Source organism: Eschrichtius robustus, chromosome 4 (genome assembly GCF_028021215.1).
Source record: "Eschrichtius robustus isolate mEscRob2 chromosome 4, mEscRob2.pri, whole genome shotgun sequence".
Lineage (NCBI taxonomy): Eukaryota > Metazoa > Chordata > Mammalia > Artiodactyla > Eschrichtiidae > Eschrichtius > Eschrichtius robustus.
The window spans coordinates 86,975,722-86,998,701 of record NC_090827.1 but is presented as its reverse complement, the minus strand read 5'-3'; the positions used below and the strand labels follow the sequence as shown (position 1 = coordinate 86,998,701).

The window sequence follows — 22,980 nt, the reverse complement described above, 5'->3', positions numbered from 1 at the left end:
TGACTTATTAACTGAGTGGAAAATGTATATTTAAACACTCCTGATACAGTCAGAAGACTGAATCAGTAACTCCAAACTCTGAATCATCTTAGAAGTTGAAGGAACTTCCCACAAAAGAGCTAAATTACTTACCTCAAGCAAAATTCCTTATTTTCAAAGAGTAGGAGTTGGACCAAGTTGGTCCTTTTAACCACCAATGAGCCATTTTATTATTTTAACCACCAAAGGACCTCTTATTTTAATATATATTTCTTATACAAATAACAAGCTAGTTTGATTTGTCCCCATGCCACTTTTCTCTGTTAATCAAAGGTATACTTAGCCACTACTCATAACTTCTGATCAGCATGAGCTAACCAATGTTGCCACTCTGAGTTGATGTATTTTCATTCCCACCAGAAGCAAAGACCCTTACCATTTTAGTTGGCCTGCTTATTCTGCACAAATGCATAGTTTTCCCTTTGCCCTCTCCTCACCTACAAAATGCAAATAATAAAACCTGCCTCCTAATGCTGTTATTAAGAATTAAAATTAAAAAAACAAAACAAACAAAACCAGATATAATGTGATTAGCACCGCCTCTGGTGGATGGTGGGCACCCAGATATGGCAGTTGTACTTCCCATGGTTATGAATTAGGCTGTTAGAAATCTTGAAATGGGCTCTCTAGTGCACACCTGTGATCCCCTTTTCCGTAAAACACCACACCACCCCAACCTATGTGGCAGCAGCAGGCCCCCAGGTGACATCCCGTATGAAGTGACCTGGCCGGTCAGTCTGACCAGGATGGGCACCTGGTCTATGCTGGGTATAAGTCTCTTCCCTTAGGAATTTAAAATTGAGAGACTACACTCCAAGACGGGCTGGAAAAGAAATGTACGGGGTCATTTTCTACCATAAGAACTAAGAAGCAGAGACGAGAACAGAGCCAAGAATAGAGGTGAAAGATAGAAGCGATCCTGATACTATTTCAGACCCTGTTCTGTCCTCTTGGCCATCCCCCTGCCTCAGGGTTCCAGAAGACACCCAAATCGTCTTTTGCTTAAGATCACTCAAATCATTTTCTGTTGCCTGTGATCAATGATCTTTCACCCCACCCCACACTGTGGTGGAACCCCATGAGGACTGAGGTCAGTTCCAACTTGGTGATGTATGACCCCAAAAGCAGTCACTGGCCGTGAGGATGGCTGTTCCTCAGCACGCGTCATGTAGCCACATCTTCCAGTATGTGGGAGTCAAAAAGGAAGGGGGCCCTTAGGCAAGACATACAGTGTAAATTCAGACTAATGAGAGTCGAAGATACCAGCCCATTCAAAGGCTCCATACGTAGAAGGAGAGATTGAGTGAAAAGGGTTTCATGCTGGAGCCTGTCACCCACCAGCCGTGGCATCCCGGTTAACTCACTTCACCTCCTAAAGTCTCAGTTTCCTCCAGAGTTTCCTCTGAGGTGTACGAAACAATGATGACAAGAGCAACAGGAACAAGAATAATGACAGTAAATGTTGACATAGTCTATCGGTCGGGGGCACGACGATGAACACAACAATGGCTCTAAATATCTGAAGCAGAGGGAATTTAATGGAACTGGTGACATGGGTGATGGAAGAGCTGAAAAGCAAACAGGAGACAGGGAGGCACTCAGAGATCAGCCACAGCAGGAAGCCGAAGGGCCCAAGGAGGTGGGGGCTACCCAGCAGAGCCACAGCCGTGGCGGCCTGCGCAGAGGAGGCTGGAGCCCTGAGCAGACACAGCCTGGAGGCAAGGAGCGGGGCGAGGGACCATGGCTTCCCTTCCTCCTGCTTTCGCCGCTTCCGGGGGCCGAACCCAGGCAGAGGCCGGAAACACAGCCTGCAGGGGCAGAGGCCAGCAGGGGAGGACGGGAATGGAACTGAGGGCAAAAGGACCAGGGCTCTCACTACGTATGTGCCGGACGCTGTTCTCGGCTCTTTCCAAGAGTAACCCAGTTACTCCTAGGTGGTAGGCAATGTAATTCTCTGATGAGGAAACAGAGGTACTGAGGGGGTTACATAACTTGCCCAGGGACACAAAAATACTTGGTGGCAGGGCTGGGATTCAAATCGTAAAAATCCGTTTTATTCCTTCCGGTGGTGTGGCAAACAAAAACAAAAGACCACATTGTTGCCAGCACTGTGTGTCTGTTGTTAGACAATGCTGTTTATGCTGTTTTACCCACCAATGAATGTACGGGGTGTTCTTGGTCCTTTTGAGCACTGCAAACTGCTCCGTGCCAGGAGCTGCTACCAACTCAGAGCCCGCCTGATTCACAATCAGGTACTGAAAACAAGTTTTCCCATTGCATGCATGGTCACAGCACTCTAGAACAATTCTCTCCTTCCTTTCTTCCTTCAATAGATATCAAGAAATCACCAAATTTCAGACATGATGGGTAAGTACTGAGAGTATTCAATATTTGACCCCCCCCCTTTTTTTTTCAGTTTTTACCTTTCCTGTATCAAAGTTATTGTTAACCAATGACTCTGGGGCAAGCCAACTGTGTAAGGGCCTAGATGAAGTAATAATTCCAATAATTCCAATAATTACTTGTTCAATACTCATGCTGTGTCATGCCTATGTCCTACTCCATGGCCATGGCAGACATGATGAACAGATCACAGAACCCCTCGCCCAAGCCTGGATCTGGTTTCCTGGCTCTTCTCTACCCAGTATTTCAGGTCCTTCATGTCATGAGAGCCAAGATGGTGAGTAACCCCTACTTACTAACCTACCATTAGCATAAACATTTCCTAAAAATAAGGCAAATGTCTAAATGGACTGCTTTATAAACAAACTAGGCTAGAATTTTAGATTCTGAAGGCAGACAATGAAGTATGTAAAACCACAAAAGCGTTTGAGAAAAAAATTGGCTTTGGTATTTCTTTCTTTAAACTTTTGCGTTAGTTTCCTTGCCAATTACATAACTGTTTACTTTTCTTCATAGCCTTAATGTTGTGAAGGCTTATTACCTATGGTACTTATCACTAAATACTAATATTTAGTAAATACTAAAATTTATTGGAATTCATGTACACTAACACATCAGGTTCTATATACTACTTTAGAAATGGAAAAATATGAGGTAACCCCACTATGCGCATCTGTATTTCTTGAAAGGAACAAAATGCAAATGAATACGCACTACATTACCTTCAAGCTTAACTGGCAGAGAGAAAAAACATTCAAGTGTCTAAAAATGTAGGTACCAAACCACGTTATACATCATTTTGGAGGAAGACGTAGTGCTCTGGCAATAAACTGCTCATCCGTGAAATGAAATAACCCTTCTAGGAAAGGATGATTAATTATTTAATAAACATTGTGTATTTTTAGATTCACTAAGAAAAATAAATGGGAGGAGCCAAAGAATGGCACAGCCAGAGAATGCCAGTAGCAACCAAAAGCTGGAAGTAGAGGCAAGGAATTGATTCTTCCCCAGGCTTCTGGAGGGAGTGGGACCCTGCCCACATCTTGATTTTGGCTTAATGGATGTTGAACTACTGGCCTCCAGACTGTGAGAGAACAAATTTCTGTAGTTTTAAGCCAGCAAATTTGTGATAATTTGTTACAGCAGCCTTAGATAAACTAAGACACTGACCTGCTGAATTCAAGCTGGGAGTTTTGCTGTGTGGCCTCTTCAGCTTTGCTATGACCCAAACGCCAGGAGATATACCCCTATCCTGGTTAGGAGCTTTCAACTCTTTTTCTGAAGCTTCCTTCTCCCTTCCCCTGTGTGATCCTCAGCACAAGCAAAAAAAAATTGGGGTGATCATATTAACAACTAAGGAGTAGGAAAAACCACTGGCCCAGGATTTAGAATTCATGGTTTCAGATATAGCTCAATCACTTTTTTTCTGGTGCAACACTAAGCAAGTCATGTGCAAGTTCTGGGACTCACTTTCCTGATCTGTTAAAGGCATAATACTATGTCCTTTGGTCCCTGAAAAGATTAAAGGAGATAGATAGTGTACACAGAGCCTTAAACTATAAAGCATTATATTAAAACATGGAAAGAGTTCTGATTATTCTCCCTTCTCTCCTTCATACAATTAAAAGCATTTTTAAGCACCTAATATAAGGACAGCATCATGCTGAGTTACATACAAGGAAGTATAAAAACATGGTGCTGGCTATCAGGGAATTTACAATCTAACTGGGGACACATACACATTTACAACATTAAGTAACAACACAAGGTTGAAACATTAAGTGCCACTAAGATCTACATGACTCCGGACATAAAAGAGATCATAGGGTACTGCAGTGATGTGAATATCCAGTCCCCTTCCTAGGGAAGTATATCTCCCCATCCCCTGAAGTCAGGTTTGGTCACGTAACTTTGCTTTGGCCAGTGAAATGTAAACAAAAGTGTTAAGTGTTGTTCCCAGGCAGAAATTTTAAGAGTCAATGTAGGACTTCCCTAGTGGCACAGTGGTTAAGAATCCGCCTGCCAATGTAGGGGACATGGGTCCGAGCCCTGGTCCAGGAAGATCCCACATGCCACGGAGCAACTAAGCACGTGCGCCACAACTACTGAGCCTGTGCTCTAGAGCCCGTGAGCCACAACTACCGAGCCCACATGCCATAACTACTGAAGCCCGTGCGCCTAGAGCCTGTGCTCCGCAACGAGAGAAGCCACTGCAATGAGAAGCCCACACACCGCATCGAAGAGTAGCCCTCGCTCGCCGCAACCAGAGAAAGCCCACGTGCAGCAATGAAGACCCAACGCAGCCAAAAATAAATAAATAAAATAAATAAATTTATATTAAAAAAAAAAAAAAGTCAATGCATCTTCTCCTCCTGATACCATGGCTGGCAATACTCTAGTCTAAATAGTGACTGTATCGTCTGCCTTGGACACAGAATGAGGACAATACTACAAGGAGCAGTACCTCCAGCCAACATGCCATGGACATTTAGTAGAATGAGGACTGTTACTGAGTCTTTTGGTTGTTACTGAAGCATAACCTAGCCAGTGCTGACTGATGCAAATGGTGACAGAAAGGCTAACAGAAAAGGTGGGACCCTAAGTCATAAGGACAACAATGTCATCTAAAACTTGTATAGGGCTTGGTAGTTATATTACAAAGTGCTTCATGGGACTTAAGAACTCATTTAATTACTTCCTATTACTATTCCACTTAGTACTGCCCATGAAGGCAGGAACCATGAAGTGCTTGTTCAGAGCTATATCCTTGGTGCCAAGCATAGTGGCTGACACATATTGGGGACTTAATACATGGGTGTCTACTAAGTTTCCAGAGAGACAGATGGGACCATACAAGAGAGGAAGAAGGAGGGAGAAAAGAAATTCCACAGCTTGACACTTCAAGGGAGGAATAAGGACGATATGGCCTTGGGCATGATGAAAGCCACCTTGATAGATCATTTAAAAATACACAGGTACAATTATGGTTAAATTGTAAAGCTTAAAAAAAAAAAAGATGGTGCCCCTTCCGGATGATGACAGCCATTTCTGTTCTCCTCCTGCCCTGATTAACATACCTCTTTGCTATAATCTGTTCTAACAGCATGATTTCAAGGCATAAGACAATGATTAACAACATTATGATTAAAAGTGACCCAAGATTTAAAGACTTAAGATATACACCATCTTCTCTTTTTTTTTTTAAAGCAGCACTCTAATTTGTACAGTATAGACATATTAAAACCTTATCTTTTATTTTAAAAACATTTCTCTCCCTTTTATTTCAACCCTTGACTTAGTGAATTTAATGAATAGGATTAGGTTTTATCTTTTTAATAAATATCTTCTACAGTTTCTCCTAAGTCGAACAACAACAACAAAACCCAAAGCAACTCAAGCTAGAAGCTATATAGAGATAAATCAAAATATTTCCTCTAGGCAATAAAGGGGCACAGACAATTACTCTAGGCCACCAAATTTGGGGGGGAAATATATTAAGAATTCCACACCATCCATTAGACGTAATGCTTTTAGTAATTGCTGTTTATCTTTGTAATGAGATCCCTGGTGGTGGAGAAAACTAGTCTGGTAAAGCAAGTACCTTGAGGGCTGAGGTGATTTCTGCGACACTATTATTCTCTAATTCATGGAGAAAGCCACAAATGTCATTTGGATTAGTCAATAAATATTAATTGTCTGCAAAGATATATTTTAAAATTTGCTGTTCTTAAAGCCACCCAGGGATTGTACAGGGGGAAAAAAAACACTCAAAATATTCCTCATTGTGAAATGCATAGCATTTACCAATTATTGAATAATAGGGAAATCAGAAAAAAATCTGTATTTTAAACACTCTATTGGTTAATGGGGCGTTACAGCTGGACTCTGTTTACTTATTAAAATTTATATCCCATTTGCTTCCCAAAAGAATTAAATAGTTTACAATGAAAGGCACACATTCTATCACGCTCTTAAATTAGAAAAGTAAAATTGAAACCAGATGGAAGGAAGAAGTGAGTCTATAAATCAGTTAGGCTAAATATTAATTTGAACCACATTCAACCATTTCTGATCCACAAAAAAGGCAGTCATATAGTTCAGTCTATTATTATTACGGCAATTGAGGGTTTGATTTAACACGAAACTTCCTGGCAAAAAGGGAAAGGTGACAAAGTACACAATTTTCACCGTAGGCCAAATTCTCTGAGAATTCACTGACTGTACTGAAAGCTATGCTTGTGAGAATACCACACTTTTCCGTGCAGGCATGGGGGGTGGGGTGCTAGGCAAAGGAACATCTAAAAATAGAGATCTGTGATAACAGACTGTGATATAGAGTCATCATTCAGAACCCCTAGATCAGTGTAGTTCAGTGTTTTCTAATCTGGCGGGCTCCAGAAACGCCACTGAGTCCCTGAAGTTCATTGGTAGGAAGCAATTAATGTGCTTTATGCTCACCAAGTTTTAAGTGCAGGACAGCTTAGAGCCTTCAACAGCTAAACTGTGTACTTGGGGCTTTCTGAGAGCAGGACGTTTCCTAACTTTATTTGTCTGTGTAATCTTTTTAAATTTAAACACCAGGTATTAAGCTGGTAGAGTGTTCAGTTCAAAAACTTTTTGGAAAAGTCAACCAAAGATCAGTGTTATTCAAACTATAATCAATTAGTGGTCACAAACAGCGTTCTGAAAGTTAAACAGAACAGAGTGTAGCAAAGAAACAAATCAAGGAACAGAACACATTGCAGATATAAGTACTGTCGTGTAAAACTTTTGTGTGAGTCAAGGAAAGAGAGAGAGGTGGGAGGGGGAAAAACTAGGTCATGCCATAAACTGTATTTCTTACAGGTTAGGACAAAATAGCTTGAAAGCCAATGACACAGAAAAATAGATGACTCTAAAGAACGTGGGCGTTCACACACAAATTTTTAAAAATCTATTAACTGTCCGGGCAAAATTTATTTTCACATGGGTAGATACACACATATAATAATCAAGTTAAATAAAGCTTCTTCCTTCAGAGGTGCTGGGGTGTAAGTTCCCATAGGCTCTGGCTGTGCCGCAGAGGAGGGAATAATAGTCAGTTCCATCCAAGGAAACATAAAGGTCTCACCAGGAGAGTTTAGAAAATGAGCAGGCAGGAGAGGGCAGTGCGGGGCAAGGGCACAAGCCAGTGCAGCTGGGCATGTGCACTTGGCCACCATACTGGACGGGAGGTGGAGGAGCCTGGGCAGGGGCAGCTGACTTAAGTATTAAGAGGCCAAAGCATTAGGGTCTGACCACTCCCTACATGTGGTGGGGGTAAGAGGACCCCCAAGTTGTTGACTGTGTAGCTGCCTAGATGGCAGAACCATGAACCACACTGGACTAAGGGCAAAGGTGGCCTGGCCATAGGTTAGCCAAGCAGGCGCCACGCACACACGACTATCTACGGCCTTGTGGTTCGCAGTAAGGAGAGAAGCTTCTTTCATGAGGCAGTTGAACTCGTTAGAGTTCAGACAGATGTTTACAGATTTAGGAGTGATTTGTGCCCTCTTATATCCTTATCCCAATCCCCATTCCAATTATGTCCAAAGGCAGATGGGGTGGGAGGGCTGCTGAGGGGTCAGGGCCAGGGAGAATCAGACACTTTTGATCTGAACGAAATATCTATTTCACAGATTTGGTAATCAAAGAAATGATACTGGTGCCTCTACTGGTGCTGTATGTAAAATTCCTGCGAAACTTATCCCATAGGCTGTCGTTCTCTATTTAGTTTGTCTCCTGGGACCGACCTGGTTTCGGTGTCCTCCTAGACACATTTGGTTCTACTGGGCTACAGACTGAGACTTAGATTTTTCTGGCTTTGTTTCCAATAAATTGATACTTGGGAATTCTCCTTTAGCGGGTGGCAAGAAAGGATTTAGAGATGAAGAGGCAGGAGCCACAAACAATTTTCCAGTTACAAAGGGACCCTCCTTTCTATCATGACCTGCCCGATTCTGGGCTGGGCGACTCAGGGTACGGGGCCCGGGCGTGTGAGCCCTACCTGAATGCGGATCTCCAATGGGCCAGGGTGCTCTGTGCAGGTAAAAAGGAGCCTTTGAAAACAGAGCTGGAGCCACTCACCCAAAGAGGCAGACTTGGCAAGACAGGGGAGATGACTCGGCCTAGAGAAACAATTAGAAGCACAAGGCACTGCCTGCGTAGAGAAAGGCAGTCCTCATCTGGTTGGCCCTTTCTACTCATGGCCAGCCCCCTGCCGCATTACTTGACCGTTCTGTGTGCCACGTCAGCAAGCCCTGTACTCAGCCTCCCCCAACCCCGGGCTCCTTCAGAGCCTGTAACTGGGCACCCCTAACCCCAGCCCATCCCACCCCAGTACTTTCAAACACTCCTTGCCCTTGGGCATGTTTCTGGTGTAAAATATCAGGTAGAATGACAAAATTTTCTACGTTTTACTTCTTACTCCCCCTACCATACAACTTCTCTGGATATGCAAATGGCACCAGATCCAGTCTGTCACCCACTCTGTGTTCCTTTATTTATAATCTAAATGATTCTTCCTGGGTTTAGAGAGATTTACCCTTTCCACTGAAAATGAACTCCTTGGCTCACATATTTTTCATTTGGCCCCAAGCCTGATTTGGTATTTCTAGTCTCTGGCCACTGCGACAATGCCTGCCTGATTCTGCTCCCAGGACTTTTTTACCCTCAGAAATTGAGTCCTTGCCTGAGGACTCTGACTTTAATTTCTTAATTCTTGTTTTTGATTTCCTTTCTCTTCTTTACTTTTCTAAAGAGCAGTTCCCCAGGGCACTCTTTGGGAGCTGTCTAGAAAAGAAGAATTCCCAGTTGAAGTTATAATAAAGAAACAGGGCACCTGGTGCTGGAGCCCAAAGGTTGTGTGCCGCTAAGAGGGAAAACAGGGAACAGAACCCGGTTGTCCTCTTGCTGAAGGAGAGAGGCCAGCGAGCTGGAGGAGAAGAGAAACGTGGGCCTCAGTGGGAGCTGGTACAGCCCATGCTGACACAGACAGGTATGACAGCAGCAGGAAGTCTTGGATCCCAAGTGACCGGACTGAAAACTCATTACAGGATAATTTTCATAAATTCTCGCTTTTCTCTATTAAAAAAATAACTCCTGCATACACAACTCATTGCCAGGCTTTAATTCACAGCTGTGATACATAAGCACCAAGTCTGGTTTAATAAGACGGTTAGAAACACACTAAGCCACTTGGTTGGGGCAGGGAGAGGGGAGGTTCTAAACATCAGTGTTGGCCTTTGAAGGGGCATCATGTCATCAGTCAAGGCTCACAGGGAACCAATAACGGAAGAGTTTTAGATATTTAAAGTCAAAGACAAAATAATGCGAACCTCCCATGTTTTAAAATTTCTCCTGATTTTTATAATCTCTTACAGTTGACCCAGGGTAATGTTTCAAGGAAATATTACATTCTTAATAAAAGTATTGCCCCTGGGGACAATGCCTGACAGTTCTATGAAAGCACCTTCACATCTCTGCCATCCCAGCAAAAATCCCCACTGCAGATGGAGAGGCTGGGACACTAAGTCCCCAACACCAGTGCCAGGGAAGAACCATGATTAAATTGCACATGGTGGGATCCCTATACCAGTATTCCTTCTCTTGACCGACCTGGCTCTCAAAAACTTGACATAATTATATGTGGTGAGACTCCCTGAGTTCCAACCGATGTTCTCAAATTCGTCTTCTCCAGTAACCAACTGTGCACCATGATATTGTAATATAATAAGAAATATATATTTGGTTTTCGTCCATGATTCCTGACACAAAGCTTCCAAGACCCTTGTAATTTCCTGAGTGGTACGAGCATCTTCTGTTACAATATTTGGTCTTAGACCCTGGTTCCGGACACAAGAGCTTTTAAAACCCTTGGACTCTCCAGAACGACAAGAGTACCTTTTTGCACATTAATGAGATGTCTGGGGACCCTTACATAGCTTCAGCGTGAGGGCTGCTCCCAGAAAGACCAGGTTGTGATTAAAGGGTTGGAACTTACAGTCTCACCCTAACCTCCAGGGAAGGGAGAAGGGCTGGAGATTGCGCTAGTCACCAACAGCCAATGATTTAATCAGTCAGCCTATGTAATGCAACCTCCGTAAAAACCCTGAACAACGGGGTCAAGAGAGCTTCGGGGGTCGGGGGTCGGTGAACACATCCAGGTGCCAGGAGGGTGACATACCCCAAACTCCACGGGGACAGAAGCTGATAACCCTTCTGGACCTCACCCTTTGTGCTTCCTCATCTGGCTGTTCATTTGTATCCTTTATAAGAAACTGGTAATAGTAAGTAAAGTGTTTTCCTGAGTTCTGTGAACCGTTATAACAAATCATTGAACCTAAGGAGAAACCTCCATGGGAACCTCTGATTTATAGCTGCTCTCAGGCAGATGCAGGGGTGGCCTGGACTTGTGACTGGCATCTGAAGTGAGGGCAGTCTTGTAGGGACTGAGCCCTTAACCTGGGTGGGGAGGGGTCTGGGCTAACTTCTGGTAGTCAGTGTCAGAATGGAATTAAATTGTGGGACACCCAGTTGCTGTCGGCGGAGACCTGGAGAGTTGCTTGGTGTGGAAAACCCACACATTTGGTGTCAGAAGTGTTCTGTGAGTGAAACGAATCAGAGGAGCTGCATTATGCTCTCAATCGTTGGATTCACCAGGAAGCCCAAAATCTCAGACGATTACATTTAAGTAGAAGAGTTCAAGGTGATAATCTGTGTATGAAAAACAGTGACTGTCCATTCATCTGCGATAACATAAGGCTTTTAGCGATTTATCAAACACCTAATCATTTGTTGAGTATATACGACAGGCCAGTGACCAAGTGACGCTTTGGGTTACAACAGTTACAACTTTTGCTGCTCTCTAAGACACGAATCCATGTCTGCGTGGGTCATTAGGCTTCTTCTCCGCTGACACTACTCTTACTTCTGGTTTCGGAAGGCTCTAAGTGTTCCAAGAAGATCGCAGTACTTTCAAGACTGACAGAGAATCACTGGAGCCTAGTGTGATGGACCACCCTCATGCCACATCTAGAATGGGCCATCCCTCACCTGGCTTGGGACTCAGGGGAAGCGTGAGATGGAAGTTGCTCAGGGATCATCACCAGAATTTTTTGCTGTTGACACGACAATCTCAGGCTCCCACGCTACACCGCCTGGTGCTGAAACATGCTTATGAGAAACAATGGATTATGCACTGAACCGGTTATCAAAACACAGGATGCGTTCCTCAGAAGAAACTGTTGTCTTCATATGTCCACTAAGGAAGGATCGGCTTGAAGACACTCTCAAGGCATTCCTCTGAGGGAAACTTTTCTTCGACAATCACTTACAATGTCTTTCCTTAAAGGTTATTCTAGATTGAAAGTATTAGCAAGCATCCCAGCATGATTAATAGAAGGCAAGAAGGCCACTTCTATAGAGATAAAATATAAGTACGGTGTAAGTCAGCAGAATGGTCAAGTAAATCCTGGTGCCTCTGCTTATCATGTGTCTATATTAAAAAGAAATTAGCTCTACAGGTCAAGATAATACTGGAGCATAGGGAGAGAATTACTGCTCTCTCCCTGAAGACGTTTCTCCCTGAAGCAAAGCAGCATATACCTTAGATTAAACTTTTATCAGATCTTGGGATTCCATCAATCTTTCATTACTGGCTGGCTCAGAGAACCCTCTGACTACATGTCATTAGGAAGCTCTCCATCCTCCCTGTGAAGACCCGCCTCCCTCCACCACTCCTAGGAAAAGAAACAGTGGCAAAGGGAAAATCGAGATAACTTTCAATTAGGTCAAAACCCAAGAGGCCCGGGACTTCCCTGGTGGTGCAGTGGTTAAGAATCTGCCTGCCAATGCAGGGGACACGGGTTCGAGCCCTGGTCCAGGAAGATCCCACATGCCGCGGAGCTATTAAGCCCATGCGCCACAACTACTGAGCCTGCGCTCTACAGCCCGCGAGCCACAACTACTGAGCCCATGTGCCACAACTACTGAAGCCCACGTGCCTAGAGCCCGTGCTCTGCAACAAGAGAAGCCACCGCAATGAGAAGCCCGTGCACTGCAATGAAGAGTAGCCCCCGCTTGCCGCAACTAGAGAAAAGCCCGCATACAGCAACGAAGACCCAATGCAGCCAAAAATAAATAAATAAATTTATTTTTAAAAATGTGGATATTGAAAACATTAAAAAAAAACAAACCAAGAGGCCCACTATTTCTAAAACCCTGTCACCTAAAACAGAACTGCCCTTTATCACTGCAACTTCCACCAATTTAGAAAGGACGTCTCCTTGGCACACATGCTGTTGTGTCACCACAGTGTGCAAAGCTGAACATAAAGAACAGCTCCACTCACTTGCTCTCCCGAATGCCCTCCTCAGGGCAGGCATGCCCCCATGCTGCCTCCTTTAGTCAGTGCTAATTCCATTTAAGGGTCAACTCGGGAGCGTGCAGGCAGGAGACAGGAGCCACACCAGTTACCAGGACAGAAAGAAGATCATTTAAAGACCTGTAACTACAAAACTAAAAAGGGAATAGGAAGAAGTTATCATGGAGGCAGCAATTGCAAGAGGGGGCTGTGACCTGGAGGGTGGAGAGAACAAAGGGCAGAGGTTGGAATTATCAAAACCTGGAAGCTTGGAGAAGCCCCATGGTGCAAAACCTCTGACACCGAGGAGGTGGTGCCGCTGCTGGTGTCTCTAGACTTGAAGCAGGGTCCGGACTCAGACCTTTAAAGAGGGCACCCCAGCCAGTGGCACAGGTGGCTCTGAAGAAGGGGAATGATGAACGGTTCTGCATTTCTGTGGGTGCTGGGAAAAGTGCGTCAGAACTGACGCAGCGGGATGAAGAAGTTGTTCTAGGATGATGCTCAGACACAGGAAGCAAGTTCCTGCTTCCTCCAGCCTTGCAGGCCCCTCTAGTCAGAGTCCAACGAGCAGCAAACTGGAGAAGCAGAAACGTTTTTGCAGAGTCCCAGCTCCAGTCTCACAAAGCAAGCAGAGAAGGGTGGGTTTGGAGCTGAGGGACAGCAGCTTAATAGCTGGCACAGGAAACAATAGGTCACAGGCTGGGAACACTGAGGTGATTCCTTTTCAGACTGTGTCACAGGCTAGTTGTTTCACCTCATCTTTTTTAATAGCGGTATTAACTTGGCAATTGTTGGCCCAGCTAGAGACTCCATTTCCCAGAATCCCTTGCAGCTGCATGTGGCCAAAGAGATATGAACAGAATGTGGGCATAATGTTACGTGTGCACGTTCCAGGTCCCCTTCAACTTACAGACAAGTCCCCTGGCTGGTCAGACTAGGAAGACACTGGAAGGATGGCAGAACAGGACTTGCCTTTTCCACAGACTTCCTACAGAAGCCACAATGACTGCCTCATTCTATTCTGAATGCATGTTACTGTAAATGCTCTTTCTGGAAAGAACCAGGCCATACTGGGTCCTCCACATTTGGGTCCCCTATTCTTTTTTTCCTTCCTTTAAAAATTTTTTTTTAATAGATTTATTTTATTTTTATTTATTTTTGGCTGTGTTGGGTCTTCGTTGCTGCACACAGGCTTTCTGTAGTTGCGGCGAGCAGGGGCTACTCTTCGTTGTGGTGCGTGGGTTTCTCATTGCAGTGGCTTCTCTTGTTGCGGAGCACAGGCTCTAGGCATGCAGGCTTCAGTAGTTGCGGCTCATGGGCTTAGTTGCTCTGCGGCACGTGGGATCTTCCCAGATCAGGGCTCGAACCCGTGTCGCCTGCATTGGCAGGCGGATTCTTAACCACTGTGCCACCAGGGAAGCCCATTTTTTCCTTTTTAAAACAACCCATTAAAGATGGAAAAACCATTTTCAGCTCGGGGCCATATTTTGTCAACCTCTGCTTTTAATTCACACCTGTGGTTTCATCTCCCCAAGGAAAGAGACCAGGCCTCGAGTGCAGCGTTCTCCGTCTCCCTGCTGACCCCAGGTTATTTGAGACCATCCATTATCTCTTGTCAGATTAACAGAGGAGCTCCTATTTGGACAGAGGACAATTCCAGGAGTCTGTCTTTGCCCTGTCACAACTAGATGGGTCACCTAAGGCAAATCATCCCCTTCTGTCCTCAGTTAATCTCTAAAATAAAGAGGCTGAAAGACAGTGGTTACGAAACCACTTTTTACATTTGAAAGCCTACAAGTTACAGTTTTGCATATTCTGACTAACCTCAGTATTACAGCCAGGATGCCCATGCACTACCCAACCCCATCCCAAAATTAAGCAGTTTTTTCAAAAGAATCAACACAGAACAACACTGGCAGGAAAACAAAAGCATGAACTATGTGTGGCAGTAGACTTCTAAAGCAACTTAAAACCAGGGGCTTGGTGGATAAAACCAGTTGGGAATATCCCAAGAGAAGAGAAAACGAAAAAAATATTCAGTGCACTTGAGACTTACTATGTTATTTAGATAAAAATTCCTGAGATCTTAACCATATAAAACAGTTAAGTCAAAGATAAACAATTCGGGGGCTTCCCTGGTGGCGCAGTGGTTGGGAATCTGCCTGCCAGTGCAGTTGACGCGGGTTCGAGCCCTGGTCTGGGAAGATACCACATGCGGTGGAGCGACTAGGCCCGTGAGCCACAACTACTGAGCCTGCGCGTGTAGAGCCTGTGCTCCACAACAGGAGAGGCCACGACAATGAGAAGCCCGCGCACCGCGATGAAGAGTGGCCCCCACTCGCCGCAACTAGAGAAAGCCCTCGCACAGAAACGAGGACCCAACACAGCCATAAATAAATAAATAAATAAATAAATAAATAAATAAATTTATAAAAAAAAAGATAAACAATTGGAAATTTATGAATAATCTATCACACAGTAAGACTTTATTAAAAATTGTTCATCAAAAGCAGAAAAGAGACACATAAAACACCTTCTCAGAAGAGAAATTCTGCTATACAAACTATAAGCACAAACAGTATCACAGGGTCAACATTTAACCTGCATAAGAAAGTGCTTTTTAAAAAGCGCTCGTGCACAATGGCTGTGATGGCTGCTTTTAATTATAAAGGAATTTTACCTTCATTAGAGCAGGCCCAGTGGGGTCTCCACTTATAATGGTTATTTATTACAAGGAATTCCAATTTTTCCTAAAAACAAAAACAGCAATCTAGTGTTGCCACTAATTTAAATTAATGAGTTTACTGACCAGAGCAGCGTTTCCCAAAGTGTGTTCCATGAGACTGCATTTCCATGAAGAAAAGGGTTCCATTCCACATCAGGGCAGGAGAACCTCCCAGAGGGTCCAAAGCAAAGGGGCCTGATGCACTTGGTTTAACCCACTTTCCCAACTGACCCTAGATCCCTTTTTTTTTCCTTTCAAGGGAAGTCTGTGACGATTTGACCTGATTAGTGCTCCATGGTACACCGACCTGGGAAATCCCACTTATGGGGTCTGAAACCCTGGACTATACCATCCACCCACTTTCCCTTCTCATGGGAAACAGACAGGATTAGCAGATTCTACTGCCTATTGGCAATGTACAGAAGGATCTGTGTGCCCCTTCCCTTACCTGTCACAAGAGGCAAGGAAAGTCCCAGTTTAAGGTCTCCTATGTTCAGAAGTTATGTCTGCTTGCTATTGATATCTCTTTAAAAGAATAAGGAGAGTGCTGCTTCCCAGGGCCGAATGAATAAGTAGAAGAGCTGTGGCCGCATTAGCACGGCCCCTGAAATTGTTGTGAAATCCCTCCCACCCCATCCTTGGAAGGGCAGCCTGCAGGTCCGTAGAGACAAGATGAGAGGTGGCACTGTGGTCACCTGCCCCAGTCACTGGGGGCAAAAATGCCAGTTCTACAACCCAGGGCCTCCTTCCCACAGGGGTGGAAGCAGAGCAGGTCAATCTGGGTGCTCCCTGGTGCTGCCTTTGATTGGAAATACAAGGCTCATGAAACCCCTTTCACCAGTCCCATCTCTGGGAGCCTTGACATTTATCTCACTGTGATCAAAAGGAACCCAAGTAGGAGGAGGGAGCCCTCCCTTTGCCTGGCAGTAATGCACATGGGCTCCAAGAAATGCCATAATAAAGGCAGGCGTGACTCTCAAGAACACGACAAAAACTTCAGTCCAGTCCTGCAACCACCAGCACCCAACAGAGAACCAACGTCTGATGCAATGGCGACTTCTCAGCCATTCATAATAAGAGGCTTCTCCAAATCAACCTGAGGGATCGGTGGGGTGTGTGACAGCTGGATCACCCCCTCACCCAAAGTAAACTTACTCCCTAAGGAATTTCTTCAGAGCACATCAAATCCACTTGAAAGCCTTAAGAAAATGCTAAACCCAAAACAACTTTATAAATCCTGAAATTACATGGCTCAGTGAAGCACTCTGAATTTCAACAGACTGTGCCCTTCAAGCCTCTGGTATACATACTTTTCATATTCATTTTAACCACATCAAGAAATTCCCTAAGAGATTCCATTTTCTCGGCAAGGGAGGTTACAAAAGAGAATGTGAAATGGACTCATTTTCTCAAGCAAAATGAAACACTTTTATGTTTTATTCATGCAAAGTGTAAACTCCTTTCCTTTGCAGCATTACAAATTGAATTTGCTCTTGTGAATTGCTGTAAGGAAAAAAAAAAAAAAGGAATCAAGAGCAAAAGAAAGTATTAAAAAAAAAAAAGCAGGAATACAAAGGCCTTCTTTTAGAGAATGAAAACTCAGGGGTCCAATGGGAGAAATACAACCTTTCACTGACAAACACACTTTTTTATTTACTGTTTCAAAAGCAATCTAGCTCAAGGGCCCCCAACCACTACATGAGCTTTTCTGAGGTCCTGACAGCTGATGCAGAACCCTCAGTCTATTTCTAAATTACACTTATCTGTTAACATTGAGCAAGAATAAGAAATGGTTTAAAAAACATGAGTAACTCAGCCCACATTTCAAAAACATAATCAAGGCAAGGTAACCTAATTTACACTGATATCACTGGGTGGCAAGGGGAGTGGTTCTTCCTGCTTTGTAGGACAACTGAACTCAGTGTCTAAAACAGCCTCTTGCCCTCTGTTATCAATGATAAACTGTCCTCGAACCCTCCCTGAGGTCTGACCCCTCCCTCATCGTCCCTGTCTTTGAAAGGAAGCCATGTAATTAGCTGTCTCTGCTAGTGGATGTTGCTTTAACGAATCAAGAGCTAACATTCATTAAGCATTTTCCACATCCCCCATCAGTGGGCCAATTACTATACACACAGAGGCACATATATACACGTGCTTTGTGGTCCTTATTATCACCCTCATTTCACAGATGAGAGAAACTAAGCTCAGGGCTTGAATAATTTTGTCAACTGGAATTTGAATCATATTTTCTCCCTGAACAAAGAGCATTTGGCCTTACTTTAAAGAGTTGGGGTGAACTGAAAACCTCATCGATGAAATCCACTCACAAGCTAACCTTAAAAAAACACAACCCCTCGGGGGCTTCCCTGGTGGCCCAGTGGTTGAGAATCTGCCTGCCAATGCAGGGGACACAGGTTCGAGCCCTGGTCTGGGAAGATCCCACATGCCGCGGAGCAACTAGGCCCGTGAGCCACAACTACTGAGCCTGCGCGTCTGGAGCCTGTGCTCCGCAACAAGAGAGGCCACGATAGTGAGAGGCCCGCGCACTGCGATGAAGAGTGGCCCCCGCTTGCCGCAACTAGAGAAAGCCCTCGCACAGAAACGAAGACCCAACACAGACAAAAATAAATAAGAAATTAATTAAAACAAAACAAAACAAAACAAAAAAACACAACCCCATCCAGTTGTACATGTATATAATGATCTTCACCTTGGCTCCTGTCTTAAAAACAAACTTGGAGGACAGGAAGTAGGGAAGGATCAAGTATCTGACACTCTTCCATCGAGGCTAAATGTTTTTAATGATGCATGAACATCGTCAGGTATTTTCCTCTGTAAAATTAATCAATTCATGCCAATGCATCAACTCCAGTGCTCCAGCTCTGCTAAGCAACTGAATGACAGGTGTGGATGCATAATCTATCCACTCATTTCCCCCCAAAGCACCTGGTCCAGCTGTCACCGTTCATTCATCACTGTTACACAAGCTCAAAGACACAACTGTGCTCCCATGAAGGTTTATCCAATCAGCCGTAAGAGGACATTGCAGCTCTCTCTTTTGCAGACCGTTTCTCACCTGTGATTCCAGCAGAAATTTTTGCTTGTTCTTTGATGAATGCTTAACCATTTTCCTTTCAGGCTTAGGACTTGGAACTGAATCAAAAAACTATCAAATCCACTACTGCCCATCTTTGGGAGACAAAGGATGGCGAAGCCAAGGCAGAGCCACCTAGAGGACCCCATGACCCAATAAACCAGGATGCCCAGGAATGGAGCCACCCCAGGGAAGCAGTCTCTCTGTCGTCTGGGATTTTCAGCAGCTTCTGCAATGCTCTTGCCCCTTTTCAACAGAGCAATAAATAATCATCCTATAGCTTGTCGCTAAATGCTAGGAGATCCTCGGGTATACCTCGAGAGTTGACAAAGATTAATTTAATTCAAGAGTTAGATGCATTTCATGTAGCCCAATTACTTAATAAAGTATCAAAGTATGATGCCTGTGATTACTGTTACTTTATTAGTTAGAATATGTACTTGAAAATCAGAACTTCCTTGTTTCCAGTCACTCTGGAGAGCAAAAAATTCACAACACATCTATTAAGAAGTACTTGCTGGCAATGACAAATATTCAGTAGAATTTCAGAAATATACACATTGAGTGGAACTTTGGTATGACCAGACATTTCAAATGTTAAAAGAGTTCAGCCAACTTCAAACCCCAGAAGCTCCTTATCAGCATGAGTTAATGATCTAAAGCTTGCGATTTGGATAAACAACAAAGTTCTACTGTATAACATGGGGAACTATATTCAGTATCCTATGATAAACCATCATGGAAAAGAATATATATATCTATGCATAACTGAATCCCTGTACAGTTATACTGTACAGTGTGAATTTTGCTGTACAGCAGAAATTAACACATTATAAATCAACTATACATTAATAAAACAAATTTAAAAAAATAATAAAGCATGTGATTAAAGGCTGTACAACCTCTCCCTTCCAACAAGCCCTCTACAAAGAAAATACCAATAGCAGAGCATCTGAAATAGCTGAGACTCAACTTTAAAACAGACTGCAGAGAAGACAGAAAAAAAAAAGGTGGGAGTTCAGAAAGCCTGGATGAGTAGGGAACTTAGATGAATGAGGATGTGTGAAGGGGGGCGGGGGAGAAATACATGGAATCAGAGGCAGGATCCAGAGTTGACAAAAGGTTTGAGGTACAGAAACCAGGAATGGAAGGAACTCGGAGGGTTGACGAGGCAGGGATAGAGATGTGCTCTAAGTTTTTACACATTTCTATAGAGAGTCTACTGTCAAGTTTCATATTCAGCAACATGCAATAACAGTGAGGCCCCGCTTCAGGGTTAAGCTAAAACTGGGGCACCGGGTGAGGTGACAAAGGACAGCGCCGGCCCGGGGCACTCACCGGCCGTTGTCGCGGCCCACGCCCCACACGCGGATGCTGGCGATGGGCTGCGTGTGGAGCGCGCTGTGGTCCATGGGGTCCACCAGGCTCAGCGTGTCGTTCTCCAGGACCAGGTACATGTCCTTCCCCTGGGAGTCAACGAGAAGACAGGTTACCTTCCTCGCAAAACCACACGTCCTCGGGATGTCTGTGGCTACCTGGGGGTGTCGGTTCAACAATCAAAAATTCACCCCTGGGCTTCCCTGGTGGCGCAGTGGTTGAGAGTCTGCCTGCCAGTGCAGGGGACACGGGTTCGAGCCCTGGTCTGGGAGGATCCCACATGCCGCGGAGCAAATAGGCCCGTGAGCCACAACTACTGAGCCTGTGCGTCTGGAGCCTGTGCTCCGCCAACAAGAGAGGCCGCGATAGTGAGAGGCCCGTGCACCGTGATGAAGAGTGGCCCCCGCTTGCCACAACTGGAGAAAGCCCTCGCACAGAAACGAAGACCCAACACAGCCAAAAAATAAATTAATTAATTAATAAAAAATTAAAAAAAAAATTCACCCCTGTAATTTGTTCTCCTAAGAGAGAAACATCCCCTCCTGATTAAAATATTCGTAAATCTTTCATCTTCCCCTCACATGCCCAATTTCTCTCTCCTTCTCCAAATCCTCTGACATGGGTCCCTAGCCTGCTTTCTAGCTGGCTCTCATTTTTAATTATTTACACTTTGAATCTTTACTCTAAGAAAAAAGGCTAATGGCGGGTTCCCTGGAGAATCTGGTCTCTTACTAACTCCAAGTCTGTCATCCTCTCATAACCCCTCTGTCCCCATTCCTTCCCCTCTGGCCAGACCCTACCAGGCATCCCCTTGACGCCCTTCCCAGGTCCACAGCGATGTCTGTCTCTTCTCAACTTTTACACCACTTCTTATCTGTGTGAGCTGGCTGGTAAATAGCAGGCACAGCTTTGTGACACTTCTCGGTGCTACAATAGCTAACGCTGAAGTGACTTTATCACATCTCAGATATTATGCCACAGGCTTCAGGTTCCTTGGCTCATGAGTGCTCTAACTTGCCTCAGAGCTTGGTTTTATTATCTGTGATTAGCGGATGGGAAAACTGAGGCTCATAGGTTAAGTAAACTGCTCACGGTCTAACACGGAAGCCACGAGGCCTTTAGCTGCGCATGTGCTGTTGTGATACCAACACGGGGGAGGCTAAGGTTTCTTGCATCATGCTTCAGGTTTTCAGGTTTTGGTCTCCTGTCTCCCCACATCTTGGCTCTTTGAGGGTAGGAATGCTAGGCCATCCAACTTCACTCCCCTTGCAAAACCTCAGGCATAATTTTAAGAAATTATTAAACTGTCCACTGAAGGTCATGGGCAGCCCAGATGCTGTGGCGTGGACGCTAGGGAGGTCTAGCAAGGCAGCACAGTGAGGCTTCCTGGCAGCTCTTCAAATCCGAAGCAGGACAGATGCTCCTTGGTCTGGTTTTTGAGAACGATATTTCAGGTCCCCATCAAAGGTTCTCAGAGTGAACACAGGCTCTGCTGCCGAGGTGGCAGACATGGGTGTTTCAGTGCCTCTGCTAGTCAATGTCTAAGCCAAGCGTCTACAGATGAGATCCAGGATGAGCTGAAATCATCCCCCCACCCCGCACTGAGCTGGGTGGTGCATTTCTTTTGGGTTGATTCAGCTTAGAAACCACAACTGGTCCACACAATAGGCCATCTTCGTCAATTACCTCTGTTGACAGTCATCGTATTACTGGACAGAACCAGTGACAGCTGCCAGCTGGTCATCTGAAGTGAGAATGGTTGGCTGAGTGTGGACTATCCCTGAATGAAAATGCATCGTGGCTTCTGTTGAGTTCATCAGGCACACTCGTGTCTTCCCGTACGTGCCCTTTCCCTTTTCTCATGAACACTCAGCAACTCCTGGTTGACCACTGTAAAGTGTTGCTAATTGGTTTTTGTAACCCAAACGACCAATGCTTATGCAGGTGTCATCTAAAGATGGGACACTCATCTGAAAGTCATGACTTTATTTTCAGTCAGCCGTTCAACAAAACTTTAAGGAGTTGTGCTGTGCGTGGTGAGGCATGGCAAAAAGTCACAGCTCATAACCCTAAACACTGAGCTGTACTTTATATACTATGAACTAGAAACACTGCTTGAAGAATTTATCGTTTCAGAAGAAGAGGAAAGAACTGAGAAAAATAGGAATGACCTAGCGGGGGCTAACTAGGTGGGAAGGCATAGCAGATTTTCAGGCATTGCTGGCCCATCCAAAGCTTTCTTTCCTGCTGGAATCGTGCCAATTGGAGATTCCTTGAGAATCTTACTTAGCTCTTCTAAATACCTGGTGGTATTCATTAGTCTCTCACACAGCAGTATAGATTACGCCAGTCGTCCTTCTAAATCCTAGCTGAGATCTATGCCTTTGGTAGAACAGCATTTTGAATGAAGGAGAGAGAAGACAGATGAATAACTTGGTGGGAGAAATAGGCCTGGGTATTGGAAAGGTAACACAGTGAAAGGATAATAGAGGCAAATACCAAAAAAGTGTCCCTTTCTTGGCAGGAGAAAATTCTTCCTCCTCTCCCCCCATGCCTGGCATCTAAAAGTCTGGTTGGCGATGCAGGTCAGCCCCATTCTAAAGCAGACGGACTCTACCACGCGGAGCCTTGGGAACCTACCTCCTGCTGTGACAGTGCTGCTAGGACAAAAGGTGACAGGGGCTCCTAACAGCCCAATCAAAAAGCAAACTTTCGCTGCCAATGCTCTTAAGTGGGGACCGATCAAGTAGAGTGGATTCACGCAGACCACTATCTCGTGATGCTCCTCATGTGCTTGTCGTACAGGTCTCAGAGCTTGGGAGGAATATGGCTTTTCCAATTTCACGTGATTTTTATACAAATTTGGTATTTTTACTCATTACTTTCCTTTCTGAAACGATCTCAACTAACATTTCAAACTGGAATTGCATTGTTCTTCAGAGTAAGAAAGAATACACAGGC

At 44.5% G+C, this 22,980-nt stretch overlaps 1 protein-coding gene across 18 annotated transcripts in view; it reads right to left on the bottom strand.

The window, feature by feature from the left end:
- APBB2 (amyloid beta precursor protein binding family B member 2) overlaps positions 1-22,980 on the bottom strand; it is a 365,031-nt gene that overhangs the window by 48,752 nt on the left and 293,299 nt on the right. For all 18 annotated transcript variants that reach the window (XM_068543062.1, XM_068543063.1, XM_068543057.1 and 15 more), the window contains one exon: positions 19,981-20,108. In XM_068543062.1, coding sequence (XP_068399163.1) covers positions 19,981-20,108 — 128 coding nt within the window. The remainder of the gene's footprint in view (positions 1-19,980; positions 20,109-22,980) is intronic.